At 58.0% G+C, this 26084-nt stretch overlaps 1 protein-coding gene across 2 annotated transcripts in view; it reads left to right on the top strand.

Moving 5' to 3' along the window:
- Positions 1-1858: 1858 nt before the first annotated feature.
- Positions 1859-26084, top strand: part of MID2 (midline 2) — an 88387-nt gene continuing 64161 nt past the window's right edge. The window contains exons 1-2 of one of the 2 annotated variants that reach the window (XM_062006546.1): positions 1859-1949; positions 20968-21689. In XM_062006546.1, the coding sequence (XP_061862530.1) occupies positions 21024-21689 (666 nt within the window). In that variant the 5' untranslated portion in view covers positions 1859-1949; positions 20968-21023. Of the gene's footprint in view, positions 1950-3963; positions 3984-20967; positions 21690-26084 lie in introns of those variants that run through there. The other variant, XM_062006547.1, reaches the window with a different exon arrangement.

Here is a 26084-nt window from a genome sequence, read left to right as displayed (position 1 = left end):
AATATTTGCCTAAGGTCACCTCTGACACCTCCAGCTTTTAATACAGAGGCCTAACTCCTCACAGTGCTCATCAGGCTGAGAGCAGGGCTGTCATCTGCTGATGCTCTCCTAGGAAAACTCCGGGGGATGGGAAGGGCTTAAAATGAAAATAAAACACATACTTCTGTCCCTGGGCTGGGTCTGGTGGGTCCCAGCCTGGCTGGGCCCCTGGCATGGAGCTGTTCTGCAGCTGGAGCCAGAGCTATGCACTGTTCCTCAGCTTGTGAGTGTGGAGCAGCAGCTGCTTCCTGGAGGACAGAGGCAGGCACAGGGACTGACCTCCCCTGGCATCCCCACAGCCTCCCCAGCCCTGCCAGCTTCCTCAACCCTCTGCACCGAGGCCCCCACTAGAGCTGGGAGCTGCTGTGACGGTCTGATGCTACGTAGCAGGCTGCTGCTGCATGTTGCCCGCTGCCTGGGCTCTGTTTCTCCCTGTGTGCTGTGGGAGGCAGCCTGAGCATCCCTGAGCTGGGCTCGGAGCTGAGCTGCCAGCCTCCTCCAGCAGCTGCTCCCCAGCAGCCCCAGTTGCTGCACAGAACCCCGTGCAGCCAGGCTGTTAGCCACAGGGCCCGCGCTAATGGTGCTTTGCTGCGGTCTCCAGCCATCTGCTCGTTGTTAGCGGCCTCATTTCTCCCACAGCCTGATGTGCCTTGTCTTGGGGCTGCACAGCTGTGCTCTTCCCCTCGCAGCTTCCCCCTAGCCACCAGCACAGGCTGTGCTGAGCAGCCCAAACGTGGCCCTGGCTACCTGCTGCAGCCTGCCAGCAGCACCCAGCTGAGAGCAGCAGCTTGAGCTTCCTGCCTGTCCAGCTGAAGGAGGATTGGGCTGCATCAGGCTCTGGTCTGGATGTTCTCTGCTCACCCGCTCTGCACAAGGACAGGTCCCAGGACAGCCATGAACTACGTGACTTGGCCGTGCAGGCTGTGCTTTTGCTGCCACAAAAAGAAGAGCAGAGGCAGGATTTAATATGGAAGAAGTGGTGCACATGAGCCATGCTGCTGTCAGGTCCTGCTAGGGAAAAGCACTCGCAGCTCCTCGGCGTGGGGCAGTGGGTGAGAGCAGGGCTGGCTGCGGCTGCGTGTGGGGCTGCATCCGCTGCCCCGGTCGTCGTGTGATTGTCTGTGTGTATGTCTGTGTCTCCGTGTGTATGTCTATGTCAGTGTGTCTGACCACTCCCGGTCTCGCCTGCAGAAGCACCGAGAGCCCGGCTGGGATTTTTCTCGTGTTTGCTTAAGAGGCTGCTCATTTAACACTCCGTTCAGTCCTCAAATATAAATAACCTGTACAGCTCGCATCCACCCTCCCGAGGAATTAAACACCCCTCTCGCTGCCCCCTCGCTCGCCCTGCTTTGGCGTTACATCGCGTTTGGACGCACACACGTGCGCAGCTGCCACTCTGTGCGAGCGCTGTGCCCCCCGCAGCCCCCTCCCCGCGCGGGAGCCCCGGGGCAGCCCCCTCCCGCCTCCTTTCGCCCGCATCTGCCGCCGCCAACAAACGTGGCGGCCGCCCCGAGCGCACCCGGGGGCCACCCGGCCACGCTCCGCCCCGCGCCGCGAACGCACCCCCGCGCGCGGGTGCGTGACCGCCGCTCCCCATGCGGGGCGGGACGCGGCCGGGGGCTCCGCGAGCGCCCCCGGGACGGACCAGGAGCCGGACCCCCCCCCCAAGCTCCCGCCGCGGCGGCGGGACCCTCCTCGGTTGCGACCCGCGGGGTGTGCGGGGCGGGCTCCCGCGGCCTCACCTGCGGCGGGGCGGGGCGAGGCGGGGCCGCGGGGGGCGGGAGCGCACGCGGCACCGCCCCCCCCGCCCGCGCCGCCGCCGCCGCCGCCGCCCGCCGCCGTCTCCCCCGCGCCGCCGCCGCGCCTCCAAGATGCCCGGGCAGCGGCGGGGAGGCTGCTGCAGCCCGCTGGTAGGTAGCGGCCCCGGGGGACCGCGGCGGGGCGGGTCGGGTCCCGGCCGGTCCCCGCGCTCCGAGGCGGCGGGTACCGAGCCCGGCGCGGCCCTTGGCGGGCTTCCCGGGGGCTTTGCAGCAAGTGGCGGGGGCCGGGAGGGGTCGGTGCCGCCGTTCCCGGGCGCCGGTGGCGGTTCCCCGCCGCCCCCGCTGAAGTCTGTCGGCTGCAAAGTGCGTTTGCGAACCCGCCCCGGCATCTTCCGCCGCGCGGCGGGGAACCCGGGGTAGGGGGGGAGGGCAGCTCCGTCTCCCCTTCGGCGGGGGCAGCCGGGGGGCAGCGCGGCTCCCCGCGCCCCTCACACCCCGTTCCGTGGGCTGTCAGCCGCGGTTTGGTACCCGGCGGTAGCGGGGGCTGGCTCGCTCTCCCGCGCCATCTCAACTCGCCCGGCCGGCGGTTTAATGGCCCAGCAGCCGCCCCTCCCCTCCCTTCCAGGTTTTTCCCCGTGGAGCGTGTCGGCTCCTTTCCGCCGCCGAGCCCGGGGACTGCGCGTTGGGTCCCGGCAGCTCTGGGCTCCGGGATCCCGCTGCCGTCGGCTGGGTGCGGGGCCGCTGCCCTCGGCCGCTCCCGCCGCCCGGCTCCTTCCCAGCGGCTCCGGTCGGGAGAAAGTTGAGTTAAATGGAAGTTAAAAGGGAGCGGGTGGTCTCGGGAATCGCCGGGGCTCCCTGCAGAGCGAGGCGGAGGAAGCGCGGGTGTGTGTCTGCGAGGGCAGACCCCGGCGGGCTCGGGGGGGCATGGGCACGGTGTCTGGGGACCTCGCCTGGGTTCTCGGAAATGGAATCGCGAATCTGGAAGCGGAGCGTGTTTGGCTCGTGCTGGGAATCTGTTGAGCTGTTAGAAAATGCGCCCGAGTGACGTGCAAGAGCTGAATCTCCTCATCCTCACGCTTTATTTATGTGCCTTGCCTCCAAAAACATATCAACCGCATATTGTGTTGCCTCAATGTGCACAGCTGAAGATGGTTGTAACGTAGCTTGGGCAGCAAAGGACCACTCTGCTGAACAGGCTGTGGAGTTTCTGGGGAGGACAAATGGCTCTTGTTGTTCCATGGTTTCCTCAAGTCTTGACACGCCGGGGTGTTAACGGCTCCGGCTCTGCTTGCCCTGCCTGGCTTTCACCCAGGCCGCCTCGCACTCCCGAGCGAGCCCTGAAACCTCAGCTGTGCCTTTGTTGTTGGAAGGCAGCTTCAAGGAGAGCGGCTGTGCCTGGGGAGCTGCTGCCGCCAGCCCAGAGGCCAGCAGCCAGTGCCCGCCAGAGCCCCGGGTCCAGCAGTGCTGCCAGCCCCTCTCCCTGCCTGGCTGGGGTCGAGGCAGGGCTTGGGCTGCTCCTGGACCCCTATAGCATCAGTGGTGCCGTCCCTCGCTGCCATGTCCCCGCTCTCCGGCGAGGCGGTGGTGTGCGGCGGCTCTGGGTTTGTGCTGGAGCGGTGCGGTGGTGGAGCTGCCCGTGGAGCGGCTGTCAGCAGGCAGAGCCCTTTGGCTTCTGCGGGTTGCTGGGGTTGCCACTGCTTCATTTCACCTGCCAGGGGCACGCTTGGGGCTCCTTGCTTGGCTGTTGCCCTTAACGAAGGGGTAGTAAAGCATCCACGGAAGAAGAGGGAGGCTGGCTGTGGAGGTCTCCGGCCCAGCAGCGGTGTTGGAATGCTCTCGCACCCCAGCAGGTATTCCCTGAGGATGCTCCTGGGATAGGACAGTGACTGGGGGAGAAATAGGAGGAGGAAGAAGGAGGAACGTCAGCAGTTGCCTGGGTTCAGGCAGGGGCTGTTATTGCCACAGAGCCCGGCGTGTGCCGACTGCTCTGCCAGCGGTTAGAGACAGGTCTGTGCTCTGCAGAGCCTTTTGCAGATGCGTGCGTGGAGCCAGGGTCCCGAGGCTCACGCTGCCTGTTCTGGGAACGTTGCTTTAGAAAGAGGACTGAGGCTGCAGCAGGTGATGAATTCTCTCTCTGAAGAGTGTGCTCACAGGCGGGCTGTGCTCCAGCGGCCCGTGGCACGGGTATGGCTCGGGGCAGGGGAGGGGGATGTGCAGCTGTATGGCTGTGTGTAGAGTTACGTGTTTGTAAGCAGGGTGGGATCATCCTTGGGGCCACATGAGATTGATAAATGACTTATTTTGAACAGCAGGATTGCTTTGTCTCTTGGTTGTCCTCTCTAGAGAAGGGGGAAGCACGTTTCCAAACCTGCACTTGTGTTTTCCTCCAGAATCCTCTGGGCTGCAGCCCGAGTGGGTGTCAGTGGCAGGGGACACTGGACTGTCTGGAGCAGGGGTGGTGGGCTTTGAGCCCTTTATCCCTCGTGATGACCCCTGAAGCCAGGATCCAACCCGTCTTGGTTGCTGGAGAGACCGTGGCTCTCGGCCGTCCCGTTGCAGATACTGGAGCCAGAACTTTCTCTGCAGGCTGCACAGCCAGTTCTTTAGGCAAAGCTAATAAGCAGTGTGATTATTTTGTACCTCTGGAGGGAGTTACTGCTTCCAACAATGTCCTCCCCCTTCCTTGACTTGAAATCTGTCAGGCTGCTGCTCCCCTCTCAGGGTATTTCAGGAGGGCTTGAGGCTGCAGCAGCTCAGGGTAACATGCTCCTCCTTGGGAGGGACAGCCTCGGCAAGGTTTGGGGCAGGGTTTGGTCTCCTTGCCAGGGCTTGTTTTTGCTTTTCTCCCCCTGGAAAATAAGTGCCTGTCCCAGTGTAATGAGTACCTGGCGTTCCTGTCACCCCTCGCAGCTGAGCAGCTCCGTCAGCCGCTCCGATGAAGGAGCTGGTGGCTGGGCCGCCTCCTCGGTGCGATGGCGTGCCAGGGCTGAGCCCAGGGTCCCCAAAATGCCAGGGCAGGGAGGTCAGTGTCGGGGAGAATGGGGCGTCTGTGTGCTGCTGAAAGCTGCCTTGTGCAGCGCGAGGGCGGGTGGCCGCGGATCCCGGGCCGCCTTCCTGTTTGCTTCCACGCGGCTGCTGGGAAATGTCGCGGCGGCTCCTTCTGCCAGCGGCCTGGGACCTGCCTCTGGTCCTCTCGGTGTAGAGACAGGGCTGGTGCTGAGCCCTGAGCCCACGGGGGTGACACAGGAGCAGAGCTGCTGGACCCTGCCAGCTGCAGAGAGACGTGCAGTGCTTGGCGGCTTTGGCCTCTGCTCCCCCCCACCCCCTTTCCTGTTCCTTGTCCCTGCCACAAGCAGACTGGGGAGCTGGGCTGGCAGCAGAATAGCTCCTTGTGTGCCTCTGGACACGCTGGCCTTTCTCAGGAAATAGCTTATTGTGTCTGCTGGCAGGGCCAGGCTTGGTCACTGCCTCCCCTCGCTCCTCTGCGCCAGGGCTGCCCTCAGCCTGGGGCCACGCGGGCGCTGCGGTCAGGAGGCAGGAGCTGGGACAGGGACAGCTTTGCCTGTGCTCAGCTGCGGCTCCCGACTTGCTTCTAGGAGGAGGAAAGAGGGCAACCCCCTCCCTCTGGCATTGCCCAGCAGCAGAGTCAGGAGAGGAGCAGGTTACTGCCCCCAGGACTATGTCAGCCTGTGGCCAGGGCCTGTTGATGGAAAGTTCAGTGTGCCCAGCTGCCCCTCACCTGCCAGGTGGAAGCTCTTTGCCCCGCGTGTCCTGGCTGTGCTTGCCCCTTTGCTCTGTGCTGGGTAACATCCTGCACTGCAGGGCTGGGCTGCAGCTGGGCCTGACGTGAGGTGTTGGGGTGGGGGTCAGGCATGCCCGCCTGTGAGTTTGGACCTTGTTTTGTCTTCTGTCCGTGTCCTCTTTCAGCCCCGTGGTGCTGCTCTGCTTCCCTGCAGCTGGCTTGTCCCCACGTCACCGACTGGGCTTGGCTTCCTCCCTGAGCAAACAAACCTGACGTGCCTCCGGGCGCCAGAGAGGCCAGAGACATCCCTCTGCTGCCCCTTCCCGCTGCTCCTCTCTTGCTTTTGGAATCCTCCTCACAGCCAGGATTAAGCTGTCGTCCCTCTTGTGTCCCCCCCCCGCTCCTGGTAATGTCCCTCTACCCTTCCCCTCTGTGACATCCCTTTCTTCTGTGCAGGGGGGTTTGTAAGGGACGTGGGCACAGTGTCCCTCCGTGTCACACCGGTGGCTGCTGCGAGAGCCCAGGACCAGGGAGGGGATGCTGCAGGTGTCATTGCTCCCCCCGGCACCTCGGTGCTTGGCAAGAAGCCTGCTGTGCCCCATGGCTGCTCCCTGCCTGGGCCAGGGCTGTCCTGGCACTGTCCAGGCACGGGTTGGGCTGTGCTCAACCAGAGGAGTCTTTTAAATCGAAGCAGAAATGGCCTGTGGGATTCAGAGGGTGTTTCCTGATGAAAACTGTGATTTGAAGCCGGTCTGTCTGGGATGTGTCCAAGCAGAGGAGTGTGTTCCGTGCCTGCTACCGGCAGCGCGGCCCCAGGGCGGCCGCCCGCGCTTCCCGCTGGGTGTTGGCAGCGAGCTTTGGTTTCCTTTGGGGCATTTCCTGCGGGGTTTCTGCGCTGCCAAAGGAAGAGGGAGCAGGGTGGGATCCGGCTGGAGTGTGACCTGCAGCCAGAGTGCCCCTTGGATGGACAGGGAGCCCCCACCTGTGTGGGTTATCCACGACGCTGGCTTTCTCGCTCTCCAGACCTCAGAGTAGAGAGACTAACCAGGAGGGTTTGCTGTGTGGGATGCTTGTTGGGGGTGGGCTTTTGTTGTTGTTTTTTGTTTGGTTGGGTTTCTTTTTCAGCTGTTACAGAGTGGAATGCTGTGAGCTCTCAGGTCTCAAAGCTGTGCATTTGGTATCAGTCTATATCTCTATCTTGACTCCACTTGAGAGGGAGAAGGACAACCCGGTAGTTTGTGAAAAGACAAGAGGGGAAGCTGCTACATCAGTGAGAGGCTGAGGGCAGACCCGAGAGATGCTTCTTGCAGGCCGTGCAAGTCAGTGTTTGTCAGGTGTGAGCAGCAGGTCTGTGTGCCAGCTCTGCACACGACTGACCTGGAGCATGTCAGGAGTCCCAGGGTTTGGCATCCTTTCCATGATGTGGCTTGGGATCCCAAAGTGAAAGGAGCTCTGTGCTCTGCAGAGTGGTATTACCATTGTTTATAACTGGAATTCATGTCTGAGAGGGAAATGAATTGCTGGGTCTGTTTGCTCCTCTCTCAGCAGACACTGGGGCTGGACCTCGGTGGGGTAATGGCCTTGAAATTAAATTTCACTTTAATAGCAAGCCCAGTGTGGGGTTGGTTGACCAAAGGGGAAAAAATTAACTGCAGGCAGCAGGCAGAGGTCTTCCTGAAGTGGAATAACACAGTGATAAATGTAAGTTGTGTAAAGGTCTGCATGGCAGCGAGGCAAAGATGTGTGTGTGCACCCCGCTCTGAGAGGCAGCTGAGCAGCAGCCTCGGCAGCCAGGCAGGGATGGCGTGGAATAAATCAGCTTCTCTCTCAGGCAGCCATGGAGTGAGTGGAATGTGTTCCATGGACATCAGCAGCAGAACCCCACCAAAGCCAGGTGTGGAGCTGGGATGATTAGAATGAGGCAGGGTAAGGCCATCCCAAAGCGACTGCAGGAGCACTGTGCAGGTGCTTGAGCACACTGGCACCAAGCTGCAGCAGCTGCCCGGTGCCCTGCCTGGCTGGGCATCACTGGAGGGAGGGATTTGGAGGGGCTGGGTTGAGCAGCAGACACGGTGTTGTGCTGGGGGTTGTGCTGGGCACTGCACTGGCTCCACGGTGCCACTGGCAGCTACTGGTGCTGAGCGCTCTGGTGCAGCCCCACTGTGCCGTGGTGTGATGGTGGCACTGGTGGCCGTGCCGCCAGAGGTGCCGTGCCGCCAGAGGTGCCGTGCCACCCTTCCCCTGGACTTGCTTTGTCCAGCCAGGCATGTGTGTGGGACCAGCTGGCTGCCTGTCTTGCTCAGCAACTTGTCCTCAGCAGTGGCTGTTAAAGCAGATGCTTTGGGAGAGGGGAAACAAGTGAGAGTGGCAGGGTTCTGCAGTCCCCATGCAGGGGGGAAAGGACGGGCACAAGAGCTTCACATCCGTCCCATAAGTGCTTCAAAGCCCCAGAGCTGGACCTGCTGCCTTGTGAGAGGAAGCAGAGGTGGATCCAGGCTTCAGGGAGTCCTCACAAATGGTTTTCATACAATCATAGAATGGTAGGGGTTGGAAGAGACCTTTAGAGATCATCTGGTCCAACCCCCATCCTGGTCATCCTGTTTTCATGCTGGTTGGACCTGCCCTTAAGCCAGCACCTGCTGTGTGACTGCTGCCTTGGTTCTGTGGCTTCAGATGAGGTATCTGCACCTCTTCTTGCATCCAACTGAAATCTCATGCAAGAAAATGTTGTGGATCTTGGTTTTCTTTCCTGTGAGACTGGTCAAGTGCATCCTGCATTTAGGAGTAACTTTAATCTTTGAACCCAGCACCCATAAAGGCAGTGATTGTGTCTAGAGTTGTTCTGCATGGTCAGTCTAGCTCTGCTGCCTGCTCACCTCCCCCAGAATAGCCAGGCAATTCAGATGAGAAGCAAGGCATGGATTTTCAGTGGTGTACATGACAACTCAGTGGAAAAAGGGAGATGATGGTGCTCTAGAAATGTGCTCTGCCAGAGTCCAAAAGCATCCAGGCAATGGGGCTGAGGCAAACCAGAGCCAGGGGCAAGATGCAGTGACTTTGTGATCACGCCATTTAAAGGGCCTTTTGACCTTGAAACTAGTGCCCTCAAGGTCACCTGAGGATTTCTGCCACCTGGGAAGAGACATTGTGCTGGCTGCAATGATGCCCGGCCTGAGCACTGATGTGGGGCCAGCGGGGTGGGTGTCCCCAGGCACAGGACCTCCTGGCATTAGGATCTGTTCCCATGGGCTGTCTCTGCCTCTAGCTGTGGTGCTGCAGTGTGGGTAAAGCCCGGCATGGCTACCTTGCCCTGCCCAGGGTTGCCCATGGGCTACACCCACAGTGGGGCAGGGGAGATGTGCTGCCTCTCCCCAGTTCCTCCTGTCAGTTTTGGATAGTGGGATGCTCCAGGCACGAAGGGGGATGCACCAGGTGCAGAAGAAACCCAGAAACTCTGAATTGTTGCAGCAGTTGATTGGCTCAGGCCACGTGAAGGTGTTTTATTTCCCACTAAGCATCGGATGTGATCTCAGAGCCAGCGCTTGGGAGTCTCTGCTCTCTGCCTCTGCTGCCTTTTTTCCCCTCCCAGAAAGGTGCTCTGATCTTATTTTGCTCCCAGGTTTTCCCTGGCTGTGGGTGGCTCCATCTCTTGCTCTCTGGTGCTGTCTGTAGGAAGGAGGAACAGGCTGGGCTTTGTCTTGCAGGAGGGTGGTAGTTGCTGAGCTGCACAACTCGCGGCCTTTCCTGTGCTAAGCAATCCCGGCCGTAATCGTCTTTCTGCTTGGCATATTCCTTCTCCTCCATTGCTGGTGGCTGGGAGATGTCCTCTGGGGTCTCTGTTGGCCCCACAGCCATGCCTGAGGTTCTCCTGAGCCCCTTCTTTTCTGTGCTGTGCCTCTGAGGCTTTTCTTCCCTTCTGGGAAGTCTCCTGTTTGCTCATTGATGAGGGCTGGCCTGGATCTGCAGGGAGGCAGCAAGTCCCTGCCTGCCACACAGGGAGCGTGCAATGGAAAGCTGGCATCTGCTGCTAAGGAGGAGTTGGTTAAATCCTGCATGCCCTTGCCAGCTTACTCCTGGGCACTGGGGCTGCCTGAGTGAAGTGTAAGGATGCTGTGGCTCCCGCTGCTGATATGCCAGGCGCCTGCCTGGGCTCGCAGAGTTTGGGCTGCTGGCGTGCCAGCTGTGAGAATCTCCAAGAAACATTCCATAAGAGCACTGCAGTGGTCTTGGCCCATGTTCTGCTTTGAAAGGAGGGAGCCTAGCTTCTGGTTGTCATCAGAGGATGCTTTCTTTGGGTGCCTCCCTGGCCCCATGTGGAGACGTGTGACACGTTTGTGTTTTTCTGGCATGAAATATTTCAGCCGTTTTTCATCTCTTTTATCCCCAAAGTCCTTTAGCAGCACTTCATCTCATGAATAATCATCAAGCAGCATTATTGCCCATTGTGTCAGGAGGGGCTTCAGGCTGGTCACAGGAGGAGGTCACTGGTGCCAGGGTGATGTGTGTCACCCGCAGAGATGGGCTGGTGCCCTCTCAGAGGTCAGGGCAGTGGTGCCTTCTGCTATGGGAGAGGATCCCACTCCAACTCTGGCTCCAACATCCTTGCTGCATGTGGGGAGAGCAGGAGAGGGGGCTTGGGCTCCTCCCCTCTGCCCAAACAACTGCTCAGTGCTCCAGCCCTTGGCTGGGAGAGGGAGGTCTGGGCAAGCCAGACTCCATTTATAGGTGTGTATATATAGGTATGTTTTAAAACTGTTTCGCTCCTGCCAGTACTTTCTTAAGCCCCTGGCCACTGGTGCAGTCCCTGTGTCAGCTCTGAGGTGCTGTGCTCCCTTTAGCATCCCCAGGGCCTGGTGTGTGTTTGTTATTCTCCACCAGCCTCAAGCAGTGGCTTTCCTGCAGAGAGCCCAGGCAGCCGGGTGCTCCGGGAGGCGAAGGCACCTCTGCGTGGAAGACTCCAGCGAGCCCCTTGCAGGGCCTGTGATTATTACTAATGCAAAATACAGAGCATTTTCTTTTTCTTTCAGATCATTAAAGGGAACACTTCAGTGTTATAAGGCAGGAATTGTCTGCGCTGTGCCTCTTGTCTCTGAAAGCCATCCTCTGCCTCCCTCCGGCAGCCCGCAGGCGGGGAGCAGGGATGGCAGGAGGAAATTACCTTTGTAGTTACCTGCTTCATCTCCTGGAGCTAAAAGGGATGGCAGAGAGATCCCTGGCCCCTGCAAGGCCAGCAGAATTGCCTTGGACACCCCTTGGGGCAGGGTGTGGGTGAGGCAGCGGTGTGAGCCGGGCTGGCAGGGGAGCTCTCGCTGCTGTACGGTGTGGTTATGGTTCCCTGGATGCAGCCTGTGCTGGGCTTTGGAGCAATGGGTTCAGGGGCTGTGCCCTGGCCTTGTACTGCAATCTGACCTGTTAGATGACTTGGTGAGCTGCTTGTTTCTAAGCCATCTGTGTGAGCTCAGTACCTGCCTTCCTCACTCAGTGTTTAATCCCCTTCCTGGCATGAGCTGTGAGACGGGACGGACGGTGTCCTGCAGCAGTGCAGCCTTCCTCCTGTCCTGCTGCTAGCCTGGCTTTGACCAGAAAGCTTCTCCTCTATGGCAGGGGAGCGAGGGCAGGCCTGCTCCTGGAGTGTGCTGCATGTTACATTGCTAGCAGAGCAGCCTGTGACGTGCCACACAAAGCATGAGGGACCACTGCTGTGGGTGTTCGGTGGCATCCAGAGCACAGGGTGGGACGTGGGGACAGGCAATGACCCTGCTGTGCTGGAGCCTCCACACTCTCACTGTAGAGCATGAGCTCCTTTGCATGGGGATGTCACACTGATAAATGCTGGGGTGAGGGAGGGTCCCTGCCAGCGGCTGGAAGCTGGATGCTGCTGCCTGAGCCTGTCAGGCCATGCCCCTGCAGCCCCTGCCCTGTGACACTGAGCCTGCCCAGATACGAGATGCAGACCTCACCAAGCCAGTGGTGGGGGTAAAACTCACTCCCAGTGGAGCCACAGAGCTCAGCTCTTGCAGGTGGGTGGGCACTGCAATGGGAGCAAGTGGCTGAAAGCAGCCAGCTCCTCCAGCACAGCACCGTGTTCTCTCCAGTGAGGGTGGCACTGGGAGGTGCAGGAGCACTGAGCCTGCCAGCTACATGGAGCACTGAGCCTACCTGCAGCTCTGTGTCGTTCAGGTGTGCAGCAGCAGGGTGTGTGGGGCAGGGGCTGGCTACCAGGCTCCTGGGCACCTTGCAGTGAGCTTTGGGCCAAGGGCTTGGCAAGAGGCAGTGAAGAGATGCAAATGCAACTGCCAAACAACCTCAGGTAGACTCTATCTGGGGGAAGACTGAGCCAGTTGATGGGTGCAGCTTTTTGCTTGGTTGTTTGAGATGAGGGGTAAAGTGCTTATGTGGGAAAGTGATTGAGGACTGGAGAGCCCTCTGCAAAGGCTTCAGATGACCTGTTTAATGGGCTGACATCCCTCTGTCATACTGCAGTGCTGGGTGAGGACTGGGACACCAGGCTCATGTACAGAATGCTCCCAAGGGAACAAAATTTGCTGTGATTTGAAAACAAGGCTTGGTTTGTCTGCTTCTGAAACTGAGAGGTGCTAACTGGCAGCAGAGAATCCCCAACAGCCTGTGGCCTGGCTGTGGAGGGAGGAGAGGGTTCTGCAGCTGGGTTGCAGCCAGAGCCCTGCAGCAAGCTGGGAGCTTTCTTCAGAGTTTGTGGCAAGTCTGGTGTTGGGTTGCTGGCTGTGCTGTGCTGGGAGGGAAGCAGGACAGGGACACAGGTGCAAACTCCTTCCCTAAACCTTCTGTGCTGGGACCCTCAGCATGTGGGTGCCCACAGGCCACAGCAGGAAAAACTTCCCTGTTGAGGTGAGGGAGCACTGGCAGGGGCTGCCCAGATGGGCTGTGGAGGCTCCTTCTCTGGAGACATCCCAACCCAGCTGGTTCCTGTGTGCCCTGCTCTAGGTGGTGCTGCCCTGGCAGGGGGTTGCACTGGGTGAGCTTTCAGGGTCCCTTCCAGCCCTTGTGATTCTGTGTGAGTCCAGGTGGTGCCTGGAGCCTCCTCTGCTGAGAAAAAAACATGTCTCCAAAACACATCCCTTGTGCTCCAGCCTCCTTTTGCAAGAGGGAGTCTGAAACACCAAAGCCTTGGGCTGATCCTGGCTTTGCTGGCGTGTTGCTTGGGCCCAGCTGCACTGGTCTGGGTGCCTCTTCCTGAATGCAGCAGGGGTGGGGGCAGGGAGGGTGTGAAAGTCCAAACTATCTGCTACCTGCATTGTTTCACTGGGGATTAATGCTAATTATTCCCCCATTGTCTTCAGTTCCTGCAGGAAGCCTTGTTTATCTTACCCTCTTCACCAGGAATGCAGCCCCAGGAGCCTCTGCAGATATATTTAGACGTGCATGAAGCAGCACAATAGCCTTTGAATTTCCCAAAGCAGTGAGTCCCATCCCTTTGGGGCTTTGGCCTGGCCAGGCTTCCTGGCAGTGGCTGGCTCTGGTCAGCAGCTGTGAGGCTGAGTGTCTGCAGGGAGGCTGGAATCACCTTTTTCCTGCTGCCAGTGCTGAGCAACAAAATGGACCTGAAGTGACGTCCTCTGCAGCCCGTGTTTTCATGGGCTCCCCAGGGCTGCCTGAACTGCCATCTGAGGTCACACCAGAGCCATTAACAGGCCAAAGGGTTGATGGAAGCCTTGGGGCAGGGCAGCAGATGCTGGCCCTTTAGGAGCTGTGCCTTGTTTGCATGTTCCAGTCTTCTCCTTGTCCCGTGGGGCTGCCCGGTGCCACTCTGCAGCATGGCAGGGGCATGCCAGGCACTGGGCTGGCACTCTCAGGCTCTGAGCCTTTGCTGGGAGGGGGCAGCACTGTGCAGGAGGTACCCCTTCTTTGGTGGAGGATCTGTCTTCATTGTATCTCCCAATAAACATCCCTCAGTGGCAGCCTCGAGGTGTGCACAGCACGAGGGTCCCTGGGGAGCAGTGGTGCTGGGCTGGCTCCTCGCCGTGCCACGCTCAGGTGGCAGCAGCACTGGTACCTTCCCAGCTTTGGCTCTGAGTCTTCTGGTTCTTTGCCATGACCCCAACCTCTTTAAAACCTGCTTCCCCATGGGTGAACAGTGCCAGTGCATGGAGACAGTAGGAAGCCCTGGAGCGGGGATAACCCCAGTGCAGCTGATGTGCACAGGCTGCTCACCCCTCCCCATACAGCACTGCGGGTGCAGCCACTGGAGTGAGCTGCAGCTTCTGCAGCCACTGGTTCACCCTGAGATACCCTTCTCCTTGGCCACCCCACTGCTCCCAGGCCTCAGGCTCAGTGAGGGAGCAGGGCCTTTGCAGCTGGGACAGGCAGAAGGAGGCTGCTGGGTGGTGGTCTGGGGCTCCGCTCGCTCTGCAGCCGATGGCTGTGGGCCCTTGCAGGGCCTGACCTGGCTGCATCAGCTAGATCTGGCCACAGCAGCTCTTTGCAGGGCTGGATGCTTCTCTGCACAGCATCCAGCTGGAGGATAAAAGCTGTGTCTGGCTCTTGAGCCCAAAAGGTTATCGTAAAGCACCAGCTGCTGCTGCGCTGCACTTGCAGCTGTGCCCTCCCCTCGTCCTTGCAGGGCCAGGGGCCTCTGGCTGCTGGCAGGGAGCTGCTGGGCTGGAGCTGCATTGCAGGCGGTAGATGAGGAAGAGGGGAAGGACACAGAGCTGCGAGGTGCGTGTGGGGAGAGGCTTGGATCAAAGAGCTGCTGTGATGTGAGGTCTGGAAGGAGCCAGCTGGGCACAGAGCTTCTTCCAGGAGCTGACGTGAGTGCTGCGTTTCGCTCGCCTGCCTTGCAGCAGCAGAGGAGCAGGCCAGGGTGGCAGGAGAGCAAGTACCTGCAGCAGAGGTGAAGGAGAGAGCGAGGTGGTGAGACCTGGGGCAGAGGAGGGCTTTGTCGGGCAAGAGGAGGAGGATTTGCAGGGGGTGGCAGGGCTGCTGGGAGCCATGGACGTGCCAGTTTGGTGCTGTGCCAAGTCCCAGCTGCTTTTCTCTGTGACCTGGCTGGAAGTGGCTTGCTCACATCTGTGCTGGTCTGAGGATGGTGATGCTGCTCCCACTGCAGCCCTCAGAGATGGACACTTGCAGATGTCCTTGGTTCTGACACTGTGGACTGTGACCTCCCTGACATCCCTGTGACCCCCTGGCTGTGGTGGCGGCTGCGGGCAGAGGATCAGGAGCTGCTGGGTTTTGGCAGTGCCAGGCAGAAAGGCAGAGCTGCAGAGGCTGGGGCAGGTGGAGAGGCACAGCTCAGGGCATGGAGGGGAGGTCTGTGCTGGGCTGTTGCCTGCAGGAAGGTGAGCCTGGCTGCTGCAGTCTCTGTGTTTACCCGTTGCTGGAGCACAGGGGGCACTGGGGAGCTGTGGGGTTTGATGGGCTGTGCTGAATCTGAGGAGATTGGAGAGATGCCCTGTGCTTTTTCATGTCCTATCAAGTCCCAGGCCACCAAAGGACGTGGCAGGGGAAGGTTTCCATGCCATGTCTGTGGGAGTTGCTGCCAGAGGGGGACATGCACTGTTGCTGTGTGAGGTTTCTCTGAACTGCTTCAGCTGCTGGGAAATCTGGGCATCACTGTTCTCATGTGCATGGCTGCAAGGGCTGGTGAGCAAAATGTAGGAAATCTCTCCCTGGTCTGCCTTGCATGTCATAAACTCCCAAAGGCTGGGTTCTCTGGGAGGCTTTGGTGGGCACGTGCTGTGCTGAGGTCCTGAGGGAGTGCTTGGGGAGCTGCCACCTCTCCCAGCAGGGCAGAGCTTGGGCACACTGCTGAGATGGGCACCATTTGTAGGAAAGAGATCAAATCTCCTCTCTGACCAGGATGCAACTGGAGAGAAAACAGAGGACCTTTGGTTGGTGCTTGCTTCTGACGAGGTGAATGAGGCTTCTCTCTGGTGGAAACCTCCTGGAACATCCTTGCCCCAAGTAGTGTGTGAGTACCCTAAGACAAGCTTCTTGGAGCTGCTCCTGCTCCACAGTGAGCTCATCTGAAGTGTGAGTGGTGTTGGGCTCATGATGAAGGCTTTGCCTCTACAGGTGAAGCATTTGACTCCATCTGCAGAGAGCTGTGTGGGTCCTGGTGGGTTTGGGGTGCTTTCAAGACCTCCAAACATGCTGCAAGGCTGGCACTTTGATACCACCCAACAGAGACCAGAGCGTGACAATGGCTGGTGTTCCTGCACAGTCACAGCCAGCTTAAAACACCACCACAACCTTTGTGCTTCACCCTGCGCTGCAATCCTCTTGGGCCAGGCAAATTAGCAGCTGGTGGGTTAACATTAGGCCAAAGAGCCTCTCGTGTTGCCATGAGCCCTCCCCACACGGTACCTTCCACCCGCAGGAGTGTGGCTCTTCAGGCTGGCAGAATCAGAGGGGCTGCAGATGGGAGGGTTTGATGGCATCAGAACAAACAGTGTAATCAATTGATTCCTGCACAGCTGTAAGAGCATTATTAGCCATTGAAAACAATGGGAAACGTTCAGCTCTGGTGATGTCAGGAGAGGGAGAAGGGGGGGATGTGCTGGGCCTGGAAGGTGCTGGGCTGGAGGAGCCCTGGGGAGAACCCACCAGGGCAAAGGCTGCTTGTGTGTATGGAAACTGCTGAGATCCCTGGGTGTGAGGGGGGCTCGTGAGGCTGCTTGATAAGATGGAGAGATGTTATCAGGAAGAAGAGAGAGAGAGAGAAGGTGGGGTGGAGCAGCTGGAGGGGTGGCTGGGAGCTGCTGCAGCAGCATGGATGGAAGCGGGGCCGGTGGGATGTGCTGCTGACAGGGGTAGGGGGCTGGAGCACCTGGGCTTGGGGCAGCACCTGCCTCTTGGTTACCAAGGCTTGTGAGGAGGTTACACGTTGGGAATAATCCCCTTTTCTCAGGCAGTGCCAAACAAAACCTGTTGTGTGAGCTGCAAGGGCAGAGGCACTTGAGGGGCACCTCACTGCGTGGGGCAAAGGGCTGATTGTGGGGGCCCTCCCCAGCCCTGGGGGCTCCACTCCATCCCTGGAGAGGCTGAGGAGGAGCAGGATGTTGTGGTGAAGAGAAACAGTTATCTCCCATCAGCCAAGACCATGTAGGCAGTGATGAAGATGAAATTCCCCTGGGGAATAAGGCACCATGCAAAGGGAGAAATTAAAAGAGCAACAAATCCCCGTTGCCTGGTGGGCTCCAGCCAAAGGAATCTGACAATGGAGAGGCTGAACTGCCAGCCAAAAGTAATCTCTCATTAAGAGCAACTGCTGCATGGGAGCACAGCCTCTTCTGCCATGTCCTTAATTTAAAGAGGTACAAGAAGGTGCATGGGGATTACAGAGCAGCTGGCTTTATTTTAGCACCAAGCAAATTGGCTGAGCAAGTGATTAAAGCTGGTGTGGGAACGTCTGTGCTCCGGCATGAGGAAAGGCTGATGCAAAGCAGGCACGTGGTGTCATTGGCAGGGCTGGGGGGAGTGAGGAGACCCCCCCCTTTTCTCCTCTTCACTGGGAGGTGAGTGCCCACCGCTGCACTGGGCAGCCTGGGCTCTTGGGGTCAGGATGTGGCTGCTGGGTGCAGTGTTGTATTTTGTTCCCTGAACAGTGATCCAGTTTTGAGCTAATTTTCCTGAAGACAACTGCAAGCACACAGACAACTGCTGCCCAGATTTTCTGTCCTGCTGTCGTGGAGCCAATTAAGGAAAGGGTTGTTGCCATATTTTATTAGATTTCTTTTTAATGTACGGGTGGAGCAGCAGAGCTTTTGAAAGCCTCGTTCTTGGAAGTGGCTGAGCAATTAGGGCTGAAGTGCTTTGTCGGGGTGGGGGTGAGGGAAGGAAAAAGAGGAGAGGAAGGAAGAAGAAAAGAAACTCACACTTGATGTGGAAGAAAATCAACCTGCACAGTTAGCATTTACCTGAGCAGGTGCAGAGAGGAGAGATGGTTTGCGATGTGGAGCTCTGCAAGGCTGCCAAAGCCCTGCCCACTTTGGATGCTGGGGGAGACCAGGAGAGGTTATGGGTGAACTTAGCAAATGTGGTGATGCTTGCCCACATCTCACCTGCTGTACAGACTGACCCTCAGCAGCGTGGGTGCCCGCCAGTGAACTGGCACCCACCCGAACCGGCTGCTGGCTGTGCTGGGAGGGTGCTGCCTGCCTCCCCGTGTTACGCAATGGGAGAAATCCCACCCAGGCATCTCTGCAGCAAAAAACCCGTTTGGGTTGATGTTACTGCTTTGTTAAATTGGTGCTGCTTTTCCAGCCTGAATGATGCTGTGATTTCTGGTAGCTGCAGCCCTGCCCAGCTGCCGGGAGTTTCCCCAGGGCCCGGTGTGAGCCAGGCTGGGGCCAGCAGACCCTTGGGCATGAATGACACGGGGCTGCTCATAAACTCTGTTAGTATCTTATAACTTTTTTATTTATGGAGTTTATGACTCTAAACAAACCAGATGTTAATCTAATCAGCTATTCCTCCTGCCACGTCAATCCTGGACATCAAAGCAAACATCAAAGGGAGAGGCATGAAAGGCTTGGAAGGCAGCGCCAGCTCTGCTTCGCCCAGGTGCATCTCTGAGCGAGCTTCCCCAGCCCTGCTTCTGCTCCAGCCCTGCTTTCTGAGGCTCCTCTGGTTATCTGGGATCTGAAGGATGTTGTCCCAGCAAGGAGAGCAAGATTAACATAAGAATAGCCCTCAGGAGCAAAGCAAAAGGCTCTTTAAACGTTGTGTATAGTGGTTTCTCCTCAGATGGCAGCGAGGCAGGGCAGGTGGGAGCTCGCCTGGGAGGTGAGCCCCAATGGATGGCTCTCCCACTGCCCTGTGCTGCAGCTGCACAGCGGCTCCTGGGGACCTGCTCAACCCAGTCCTTGTTGTTAGATTCTTTTCCCGATGTTGGTTGGACTCTGATGGGGGAGGTGAGGGGTGCTGTGCTGCCAATGCTGAGTTGTACATGCAGTCAGGAGCTTTGGGCTCTTAACGTTGAGGCAGCTGCTCTGCTGGGAGTGTCTGGGCAAAGCAAGGGCCTGGCCCTGCTTCAGAGGCAATCAGTAAGGCTTAAAAGCAAATGTGCCCCAAAAGAAGTGCCAGGGAGCTGCCTGTGTGCAGTGGTGGTGATGGGGTTGTTATAGCTGTGCAATGGGAGTCCCCTTGTCCAGGTGGGTCTGGAGCATGCAGGGGGCAGCTGATAGATCCAGGCTGTGATGGGATGGCTGCTGTGGGGTGTGTGAGCTCTGGGGCAGGGGATGGCTGCTGTGGGGTGTGTGAGCTCTGGGGCAGGGGATGGCTGCTGTGAGGTGTGTGAGAGCTCTGGGGCAGGGGATGGCTGCTGTGGGGTGTGTGAGAGCTCTGGGGCAGGGGATGGCTGCTGTGGGGTGTGTGAGAGCTCTGGGGCAGGGGATGGCTGCTGTGGGGTGTGTGAGCTCTGGGGCAGGGGATGGCTGCTGTGGGGTGTGTGAGCTCTGGGGCAGGGGATGGCTGCTGTGGGGTGTGTGAGCTCTGGGGCAGGGGATGGCTGCTGTGGGGTGTGTGAGCTCTGGGGCAGGGGATGGCTGCTGTGGGGTGTGTGAGAGCTCTGGGGCAGGGGATGGCTGCTGTGGGGTGTGTGAGCTCTGGGGCAGGGGATGGCTGCTGTGGGGTGTGTGAGCTCTGGGGCAGGGGATGGCTGCTGTGGGTTGTGTGAGAGCTCTGGGGCAGGGGATGGCTGCTGTGGGGTGTGTGAGCTCTGGGGCAGGGGATGGCTGCTGTGGGGTGTGTGAGCTCTGGGGCAGGGAATGGCTGCTGTGGGTTGTGTGAGAGCTCTGGGGCAGGGGATGGCTGCTGTGGGGTGTACAAAAGCTCCCTGGCCAGCAGCCAGCAGCGTTTCCTCCCCACTGTGTTCCCAGGGCCAACATGGGCACTGAGGGTTGAGAAAAGCACTGGGGGCTGCAGGGAGGAAGCTGTGGGGAGCCTTTGCACTCTTCAGCTTTTTTTGGACACAGTTGGTTTTCCACTGTCTCCCTCGTGGGGGGAAAAAAATAGAGTGTATGTATATGTATGTGCAAGGCTGCGTTTGGGACGGCCTTGGTAAGGTTGCAGCAGCATTAACATGTTTAAATACCCAATTGCTTAATTTTATAAGCCCCTTGAGCTGGTGCAGAGACGAGCTCAAGATCTCCTCCAGGCTCTTGCAAACACTGTTTTGGACAGCTGGGGAGAGAGATGATGTGATAGTCAGGGATGGGCCCAAGCAGCTCCCAGAGGGGCACCTGCATGATGTGGCAGAGCATCCCCCTCCTGCCACGTTCCAGGCTTAGGGCTTGAAAAGAAGGTGCCTGCCTGGGGCTGGGCCTCCAGCAGGGCTGGAGGCACTGGGGAGGCCCCGAAGCCCACCCCGTCTGCCTCCTGGCTCGTCAGCCCCCGCATGTGGCTGTGCTGAAGCTGGGGAGGGAACTGTGCGGTTTCTCCTCTTCGCACTCGCCAGACTGTTTTTCTCTTCCCTTTTGTTTTGGAGACCCGCCAGGAGCTGGCATGAGGTCTGGAGGCGGCTTCTCAGCCCTGCTGTCCGTCTGCTGTGTCCTCATCCTGCAGCCTGAGCAGGGGGAGCACAGCAGAGACGGGCACAGGCAGGGCAGAGGTGCAGCTTGGTGCTCTGCAAAGCCAGAGCTTGGAAGCAGTGCGACAGCAGGTCGGGTCGCCTGCAGGGCCCGTTCCCAGCCTCGTGCAGGGGCGGTGATCTAAAAATACAAGCTTGTTTGCCTCCAGATGGAATTGGTTTGGGCATCCCTGGTTGTTGCTGGAGTGCAGCGGAGGACAGCTGAGAGAGGAAAGTTTGCAGGCTGTAATTTCACTGCTCCTCCTTCCCCACCCCGCTCCTGAGAAGTGACAGCTGGGAGAAACACCGAGCGGGAGGACAGTACCTTAGAGCTCCTGACCTGCTTTGCTCAGAGTTTCCAGGACATGGTTCACCTTTTCCTCCGTCACCAACACAAGACAGGACTGTGTAGCTGCTAGAGGATACTTAGAGATCTGTCTTTGCTGTGCAGCAGAGCCCTTATGGATGGGAAGCCAACACAGCCCCTAGCTCCTGCCTTGGGCAGCACTCACTAAGAGAAACATGAAATCATGTGGTTTCTCCCGTTTTTGTCTTCAGCCTTGCTGTCCAAATCTCCTTTTCCCTGGCTGGACTGGAAGGTGATGGAGAGGAGCCGGCTGCTGCCGCTTCTCCCTTCCCCTCCAAACAGCTCTCTGAGCGCAGGTCTGAGCCGGTATCTCGACTGAGCTGGGCAGCACAGTGAGACTCTGGCCACGCCGATGTGCCTGTGTGAGCCTGGCTGGGCTGAGGCAACTGTGTCGGGGGGCAAAAAGCTCTGGGGTGCTGCAGAGGTGATGTGTGTGACTCCCCTGGGCTCCGGTGGAGAGGAGCAACCCAGGAGAGCCGCTTCCTCACGTCTCTGCTCTCCTCTCTCGCAGGTACCACACCACCTTCCCTGGCTTTTGATGCTGGATGAGGATCGTTTTAACTAAAGATGGAAACACTGGAGTCGGAACTGACTTGTCCAATCTGCCTGGAGTTATTCGAAGACCCTCTCTTGCTGCCGTGCGCCCACAGCCTCTGCTTCAGCTGCGCCCACCGCATCCTGGTGTCCAGCTGCTCCTCCAGCGAGTCCATCGAGCCCATCACCGCCTTCCAGTGCCCCACGTGCCGCTATGTCATCTCCCTCAACCACCGGGGCCTGGAGGGCCTCAAGAGGAATGTGACCCTGCAGAACATCATCGACCGCTTCCAGAAGGCGTCCCTGAGCGGCCCCAACTCCCCCAGCGAGAGCCGCCGCGAGAGGACGTACCGCAACAGCCCTACCATGTCTGTGGCCGGCGAGAGGATCGCCTGCCAGTTCTGCGAGCAGGACCCGCCGCGGGACGCCGTCAAGACGTGCATCACCTGCGAGGTGTCCTACTGCGACCGCTGCCTGCGCGCCACGCACCCCAACAAGAAGCCCTTCACCAGCCACCGCCTGGTGGAGCCCGTGCCCGACGCGCACTTCCGAGGACTCACGTGCCTGGAGCACGAGAACGAGAAGGTGAACATGTACTGTGTTGCTGACGACCAGCTCATCTGTGCCTTATGTAAACTGGTGGGCCGCCACCGGGATCACCAAGTGGCATCCCTCAGCGACCGCTTCGAGAAGCTCAAGGTGAGTGCCCGGCGAGGGCATCTGTAGGGGTTGGCGTTTGCTGAGGGACAGCTGTCACGGCAGAGCCTGGCTCCAGGTGTCCTAAGCAGCACCCCTTGTGTAAGCCAAACAGCTCCTGAATGATAGGTGGGCTGCAGGATACAGCTAATGGGCTCCTCCAGGACCGGGAGGCTGAGCTGGGTCTTGCTTGCACGATTAGAGCGATGTCTTGGCTGTTTTCTTTCTCCTGCCTGAGGTGTGTGTGTGTGTGCCAGCCTGGGCATCAGCCTGTCAAACACCCAGGTGGCAAAACATCCATCGTTGGGCACCGAGGTGCCTGTGGCAGTAGTCCCAGCAGTGTGGCGTTCCTCTGGGGTTTGTCCTGTCCTCTGAGAGCACTGAGGTGGCAAAGAGTGGCCTGGGGAACCTGGGAGCATCATCCCCTGAGGCTGTTGCACTTGAGCTGTGAGACCTTGTAGCAGCCTCGTGAGACATATAAAGACACAAGCGTTTTACCAAGGCCTGTAGTGACAGGACAAGGGGCAATGGCTTTAAACCAAGCAAGGGCAGGTTGAGCTTGGACATCAGGAAGAAATGTCTCCCAGTGAGGATGCTGAGGCACTGCAGCAGGTTGCACAGAGAAGCTGTGGCTGCCCCAGCCCTGGAAGTGTTAAGGGTCAGGTTGGATGGGGCTTGGAGTGACTTTGTGTAGTGAAAGATGCCCCTGCCCATGGCAGGGGGGTTGGACTAGATGTTCTTTCATGGTCTTTTCCAACCCAAACCCTTTGGTGACTCCCTGAGGCAGTACTGGAGCTCCCCTCTGCTTCCCAAGCACCCTGAACTCCTGTCCCCAGAGGGACTGTGCCAGTGAGGGGTTCCATTTTTGCGGGGAATGTGGCTGGAGGGTGACCACGATTTGGAAGCTTGTGAAGATTCCCCTGCTTTGATCCTATTGCCTGGAGTCTCCCTTCCAGCCGCTCCTGCCCAGCATCTCAGCAGCGGGAGCTCCCATGGCAGGAAGCATCTTCTCAGCCCCCATTGTCTGTGCTAATTTCCCCTGAGCTGGAGCAACAGAGATGGGCCATTGTGCCCCATCCCCCTTCACCTGCAGCTCGTATTGATCCGGAGTGAGTTTCTGCTCAGGTGCGAGTGTGCAGACTGCCCGGGATCCCTCCAGAGGGCTCAGAAGCTTCATTTCTATGCGGTGGCTGTGGTTGTGCTGAGTGTTCTGTGAATCTGGATGGATGATGTTTGACCTATATAAAGTTAGAACTCCCTCTGTGTCCCTGGTGCATTCCACATGAGTGTGCAAAACACTTTTAATCCTTCTCCTTTTTTAACCCCAAAAAACCCCGCAGCTGGTCAGGCTGCCACTGTGGCAGCGGTCGTATCCCTGTTATAACTCTTCTCATGTGTTCCCAGCTGCTTCTCCCATGCTCCTTTCTCCCTTAATGTTCTGAGCTTGTTCTGACCCTGAAGTGCTTTTCTTGGCTCTTTGTCTCGTTAATGTTTGGAACAAAATCGATCTGGTGTTTTCTGAGGGCAGACGCAACGCTCCCGTCACTCGCAGAAACACACACACTCTTTTTTTAATGTGCTGCCCAAATCATTTTTATTTCCTCCTTTTTTTTCTCCTTAATTTATATATTTTTAAAGAAACAGACTGATGCCTGGAAATAAATCTTTATACAAGTCCAATTTCCTGAGCTGGTTTCCCTCCTCCAAATCTCCCAGCCCCAACGTGCCTGTGAGTCTCCTTCTCTGGAGACATTCCAACCCAGCTGGATGAGTTCCTGTGTGCCCTGCTCTAGGTGGTGCTGCCCTGGCAGGGTGATTGCACTGGGTGAGCTCTGCAGGTCCCTTCCAGCCCTTGAGTCTGTGATTCTGTGCCGGTCCCAGTGATGTGACGTAAACATTCGCAGCAGCAGGGAGAACATGCTGGAGGATGTCCTGTGCTTCATTTCTGTCTGCCCTGTCTTCCAGCCATGAGATGTGTCCTTTTGTAGGTGCTGCCAAGTGGTATGGGGCCTGGTGCTTACCCAGGGAGCGCCTGGGGGCCGTGGTGGCTGACATTTGCCTGCAGGCTGTGATGTGCCTGTCTCGTCTTCCCCTCACGCCTCACCTAAGCTTCCCTGGGTGTGTGGAGCAGCGCCAGCAGCCTGGTCCTTCGTCCAGGACATTCTTTTTCCATGAGGAAATGTCTCAATTAGCAAATTGGAAACCTTAGAAAGCAATGACCGGGTATGTTTGTGTGCAGTACAACCCAGGGACAGAAATTAAACCCCTGTAAGTGTTTTCCCCCTGCTCTGGCCCGTGTCAGCTCGCCAGACCAGTTTATCTGAAGACAAAAGCCCTTGATGACATAAATTGCTACTTCAACCAGCCACGTTCTGCAGGTTGTCAGAAAACCTCTGCTTTTTTCCTCCCTGTAACTAGCAGTGTGAAGGTATTTTGGATGATGAGGGAAGCTCTCCTCTGCTAGAAGCATTCTTTGTGCTGCCCAGCTGCCCGTTCTGCTGCAGGGGCTGGAGCTGAGGCTGCGATGCCTCTGCCTGGTGGTGGCAGATGTGGCTTTGCTCCCAGGCACCCATCCTGCACAGGGGCACTTTGGCTGTGTGTCTGCAGTCCCTGTGCATCGCTTGGGCTTTTTCTAGGTGTCTTCTTTCCTGCCTCTGGAGCAGGAGTTGTGTGGGATCGACGCTGAGCTTTGCCAGCAGAGTGGATATTTGCGTTCGTGTTTTGTGTTGCCTTCCTCGTACAGCCTCAGTCTGTGGTTCTGACCACAACGTGCTCTCTGGCAATACCCAAAACCCTTGCAAGTATCTGAAGTCATTAAAAATGCACTGAAATGAGAGCACTGGCGAGTGCTGCTGCCTGGGAACCTGTGGCCAACAGAGATGGCAGCCCCCTCCTCAGCCTGCCCCAAGTACCTCCGAGCCCCACGGCAAGGCTCTGCCCCTCCTTCCTCTCCAGCCCCTCACTGGCGAGCCACCCACAGCCAGAGGAGCTGCACCACGCTCAGGCATCGAGCACCAAGGCATTGCTCTGACTCTCTGGCTTTCATCCCGCAGCTAGAGTGAGCTGGGAACTCCTTTCAAGTTGGGCTTTTTTGACAGAGTAGCATCGTTTTGTCCAAAGGACTGTGCTTTCCACAGTCGTCTTAGCTGGGGAATTTATTTCTTTCCCTCTGTAAAAGAGCTGGATGCCTTAAAACCTTTCTGCTGTGTCTAAACCCTAAACCATCTCTCAGCACTTCCCTCCCCCTCTGAGCTTGTTTTGTATCAGACTTCCAGTGCGTGCCTGCAGCGTGGCTTTCCCGTGGAGCCTCTGCAGCAACTTGTCCACACCATATTCTGCACCTCAGGGTGTTTTAGAGGTGGTTTTAGGAACCATCTTTGTTTAATCCCTTTAATGCATGTTATGGCTTTTCATGTAGTGCCTCTTCAGCTCTGTTTGTTTCTGTCACAAAGCAGCGATGAGTGAGAGCAGTTCTCCTGACTTGTGGTGAGGGTGAGCTGTGAGCATCAGGGCTGAGGTTTTGGGGTGAGGTTTTGGGGCTGCCCCGTGGCTGCTCACGTCATGCCCGTTGCTTTGGGATGAAGGAGTTCTCGCTCTGCTCGTGCTGCTGTTTGCCAGGGCATAATCCTGCACCCGCTTCTTTCAAGCCCACGAGTTGGCTCATCCATAAAAAGCTGCTCCACTTGGTGTGTGCTTCAGCTTGGACACGGGCTGCTGCCTGCCAGCTCAGGCAGCCACTGGCAGACGTGATGCAAGCACCAGGGATGCTGACACTGTTGTTTTCAATCCTGACCATCCAAGGCTGCTAGATTTTCTGCAGCAAAAGCATCCACCTGTTTTTAAAATGGACAGAAAAGGTTTTCTCAGCTTCCTTCCCCTTTGCTGGAACTTGCAGCCCAGCTTTTGGGAACCTGGGTCAGGGAGCACCTGAATTTTGTCCTGCCAGGCAGGACAGGGCAGAGCTCAAAGCACCAGGGACACACAGGTGGTGCAGGAGCCTGTTTGAGAGCTTTTTAAAGCTGGGATGGATGCAGCAGCATCCTGGTTCCCTGGGAAGACTCCACCAGCTGCAGAGGCCGCGAGGGAAGGTCTGTTTTAAGCTGGCCTGCTCAACCAGAGCCTTGGGAGAGGACGGGTCCTGGCCACTTCAGGCAGAGACTTGTCACACTGCTGGTTGAGGACTCATTTGGTGACATAGTTAGGTTTGTGGCTCCAGCACTCACTTGGCTTTCAGGCAGCACCCATTCATCCGGGCACTGCCTTCAGAAAAGGGATCTAAGTTAACATTGCACGTTTGAAGGCAACTTCCTTACCTCTTGCCCTCTTGCAGCTCACTTTAAAGGTCTCTGACTGCCTCAAGGCCCCCTGACATGAGTTCCCAGAGGTCCTGGAGTGCCA

The sequence above is a fragment of the Colius striatus genome, chromosome 13 (assembly GCF_028858725.1).
Source record: "Colius striatus isolate bColStr4 chromosome 13, bColStr4.1.hap1, whole genome shotgun sequence".
NCBI lineage: Eukaryota > Metazoa > Chordata > Aves > Coliiformes > Coliidae > Colius > Colius striatus.
This window is presented reverse-complemented; position numbering and strand designations above follow the sequence as displayed.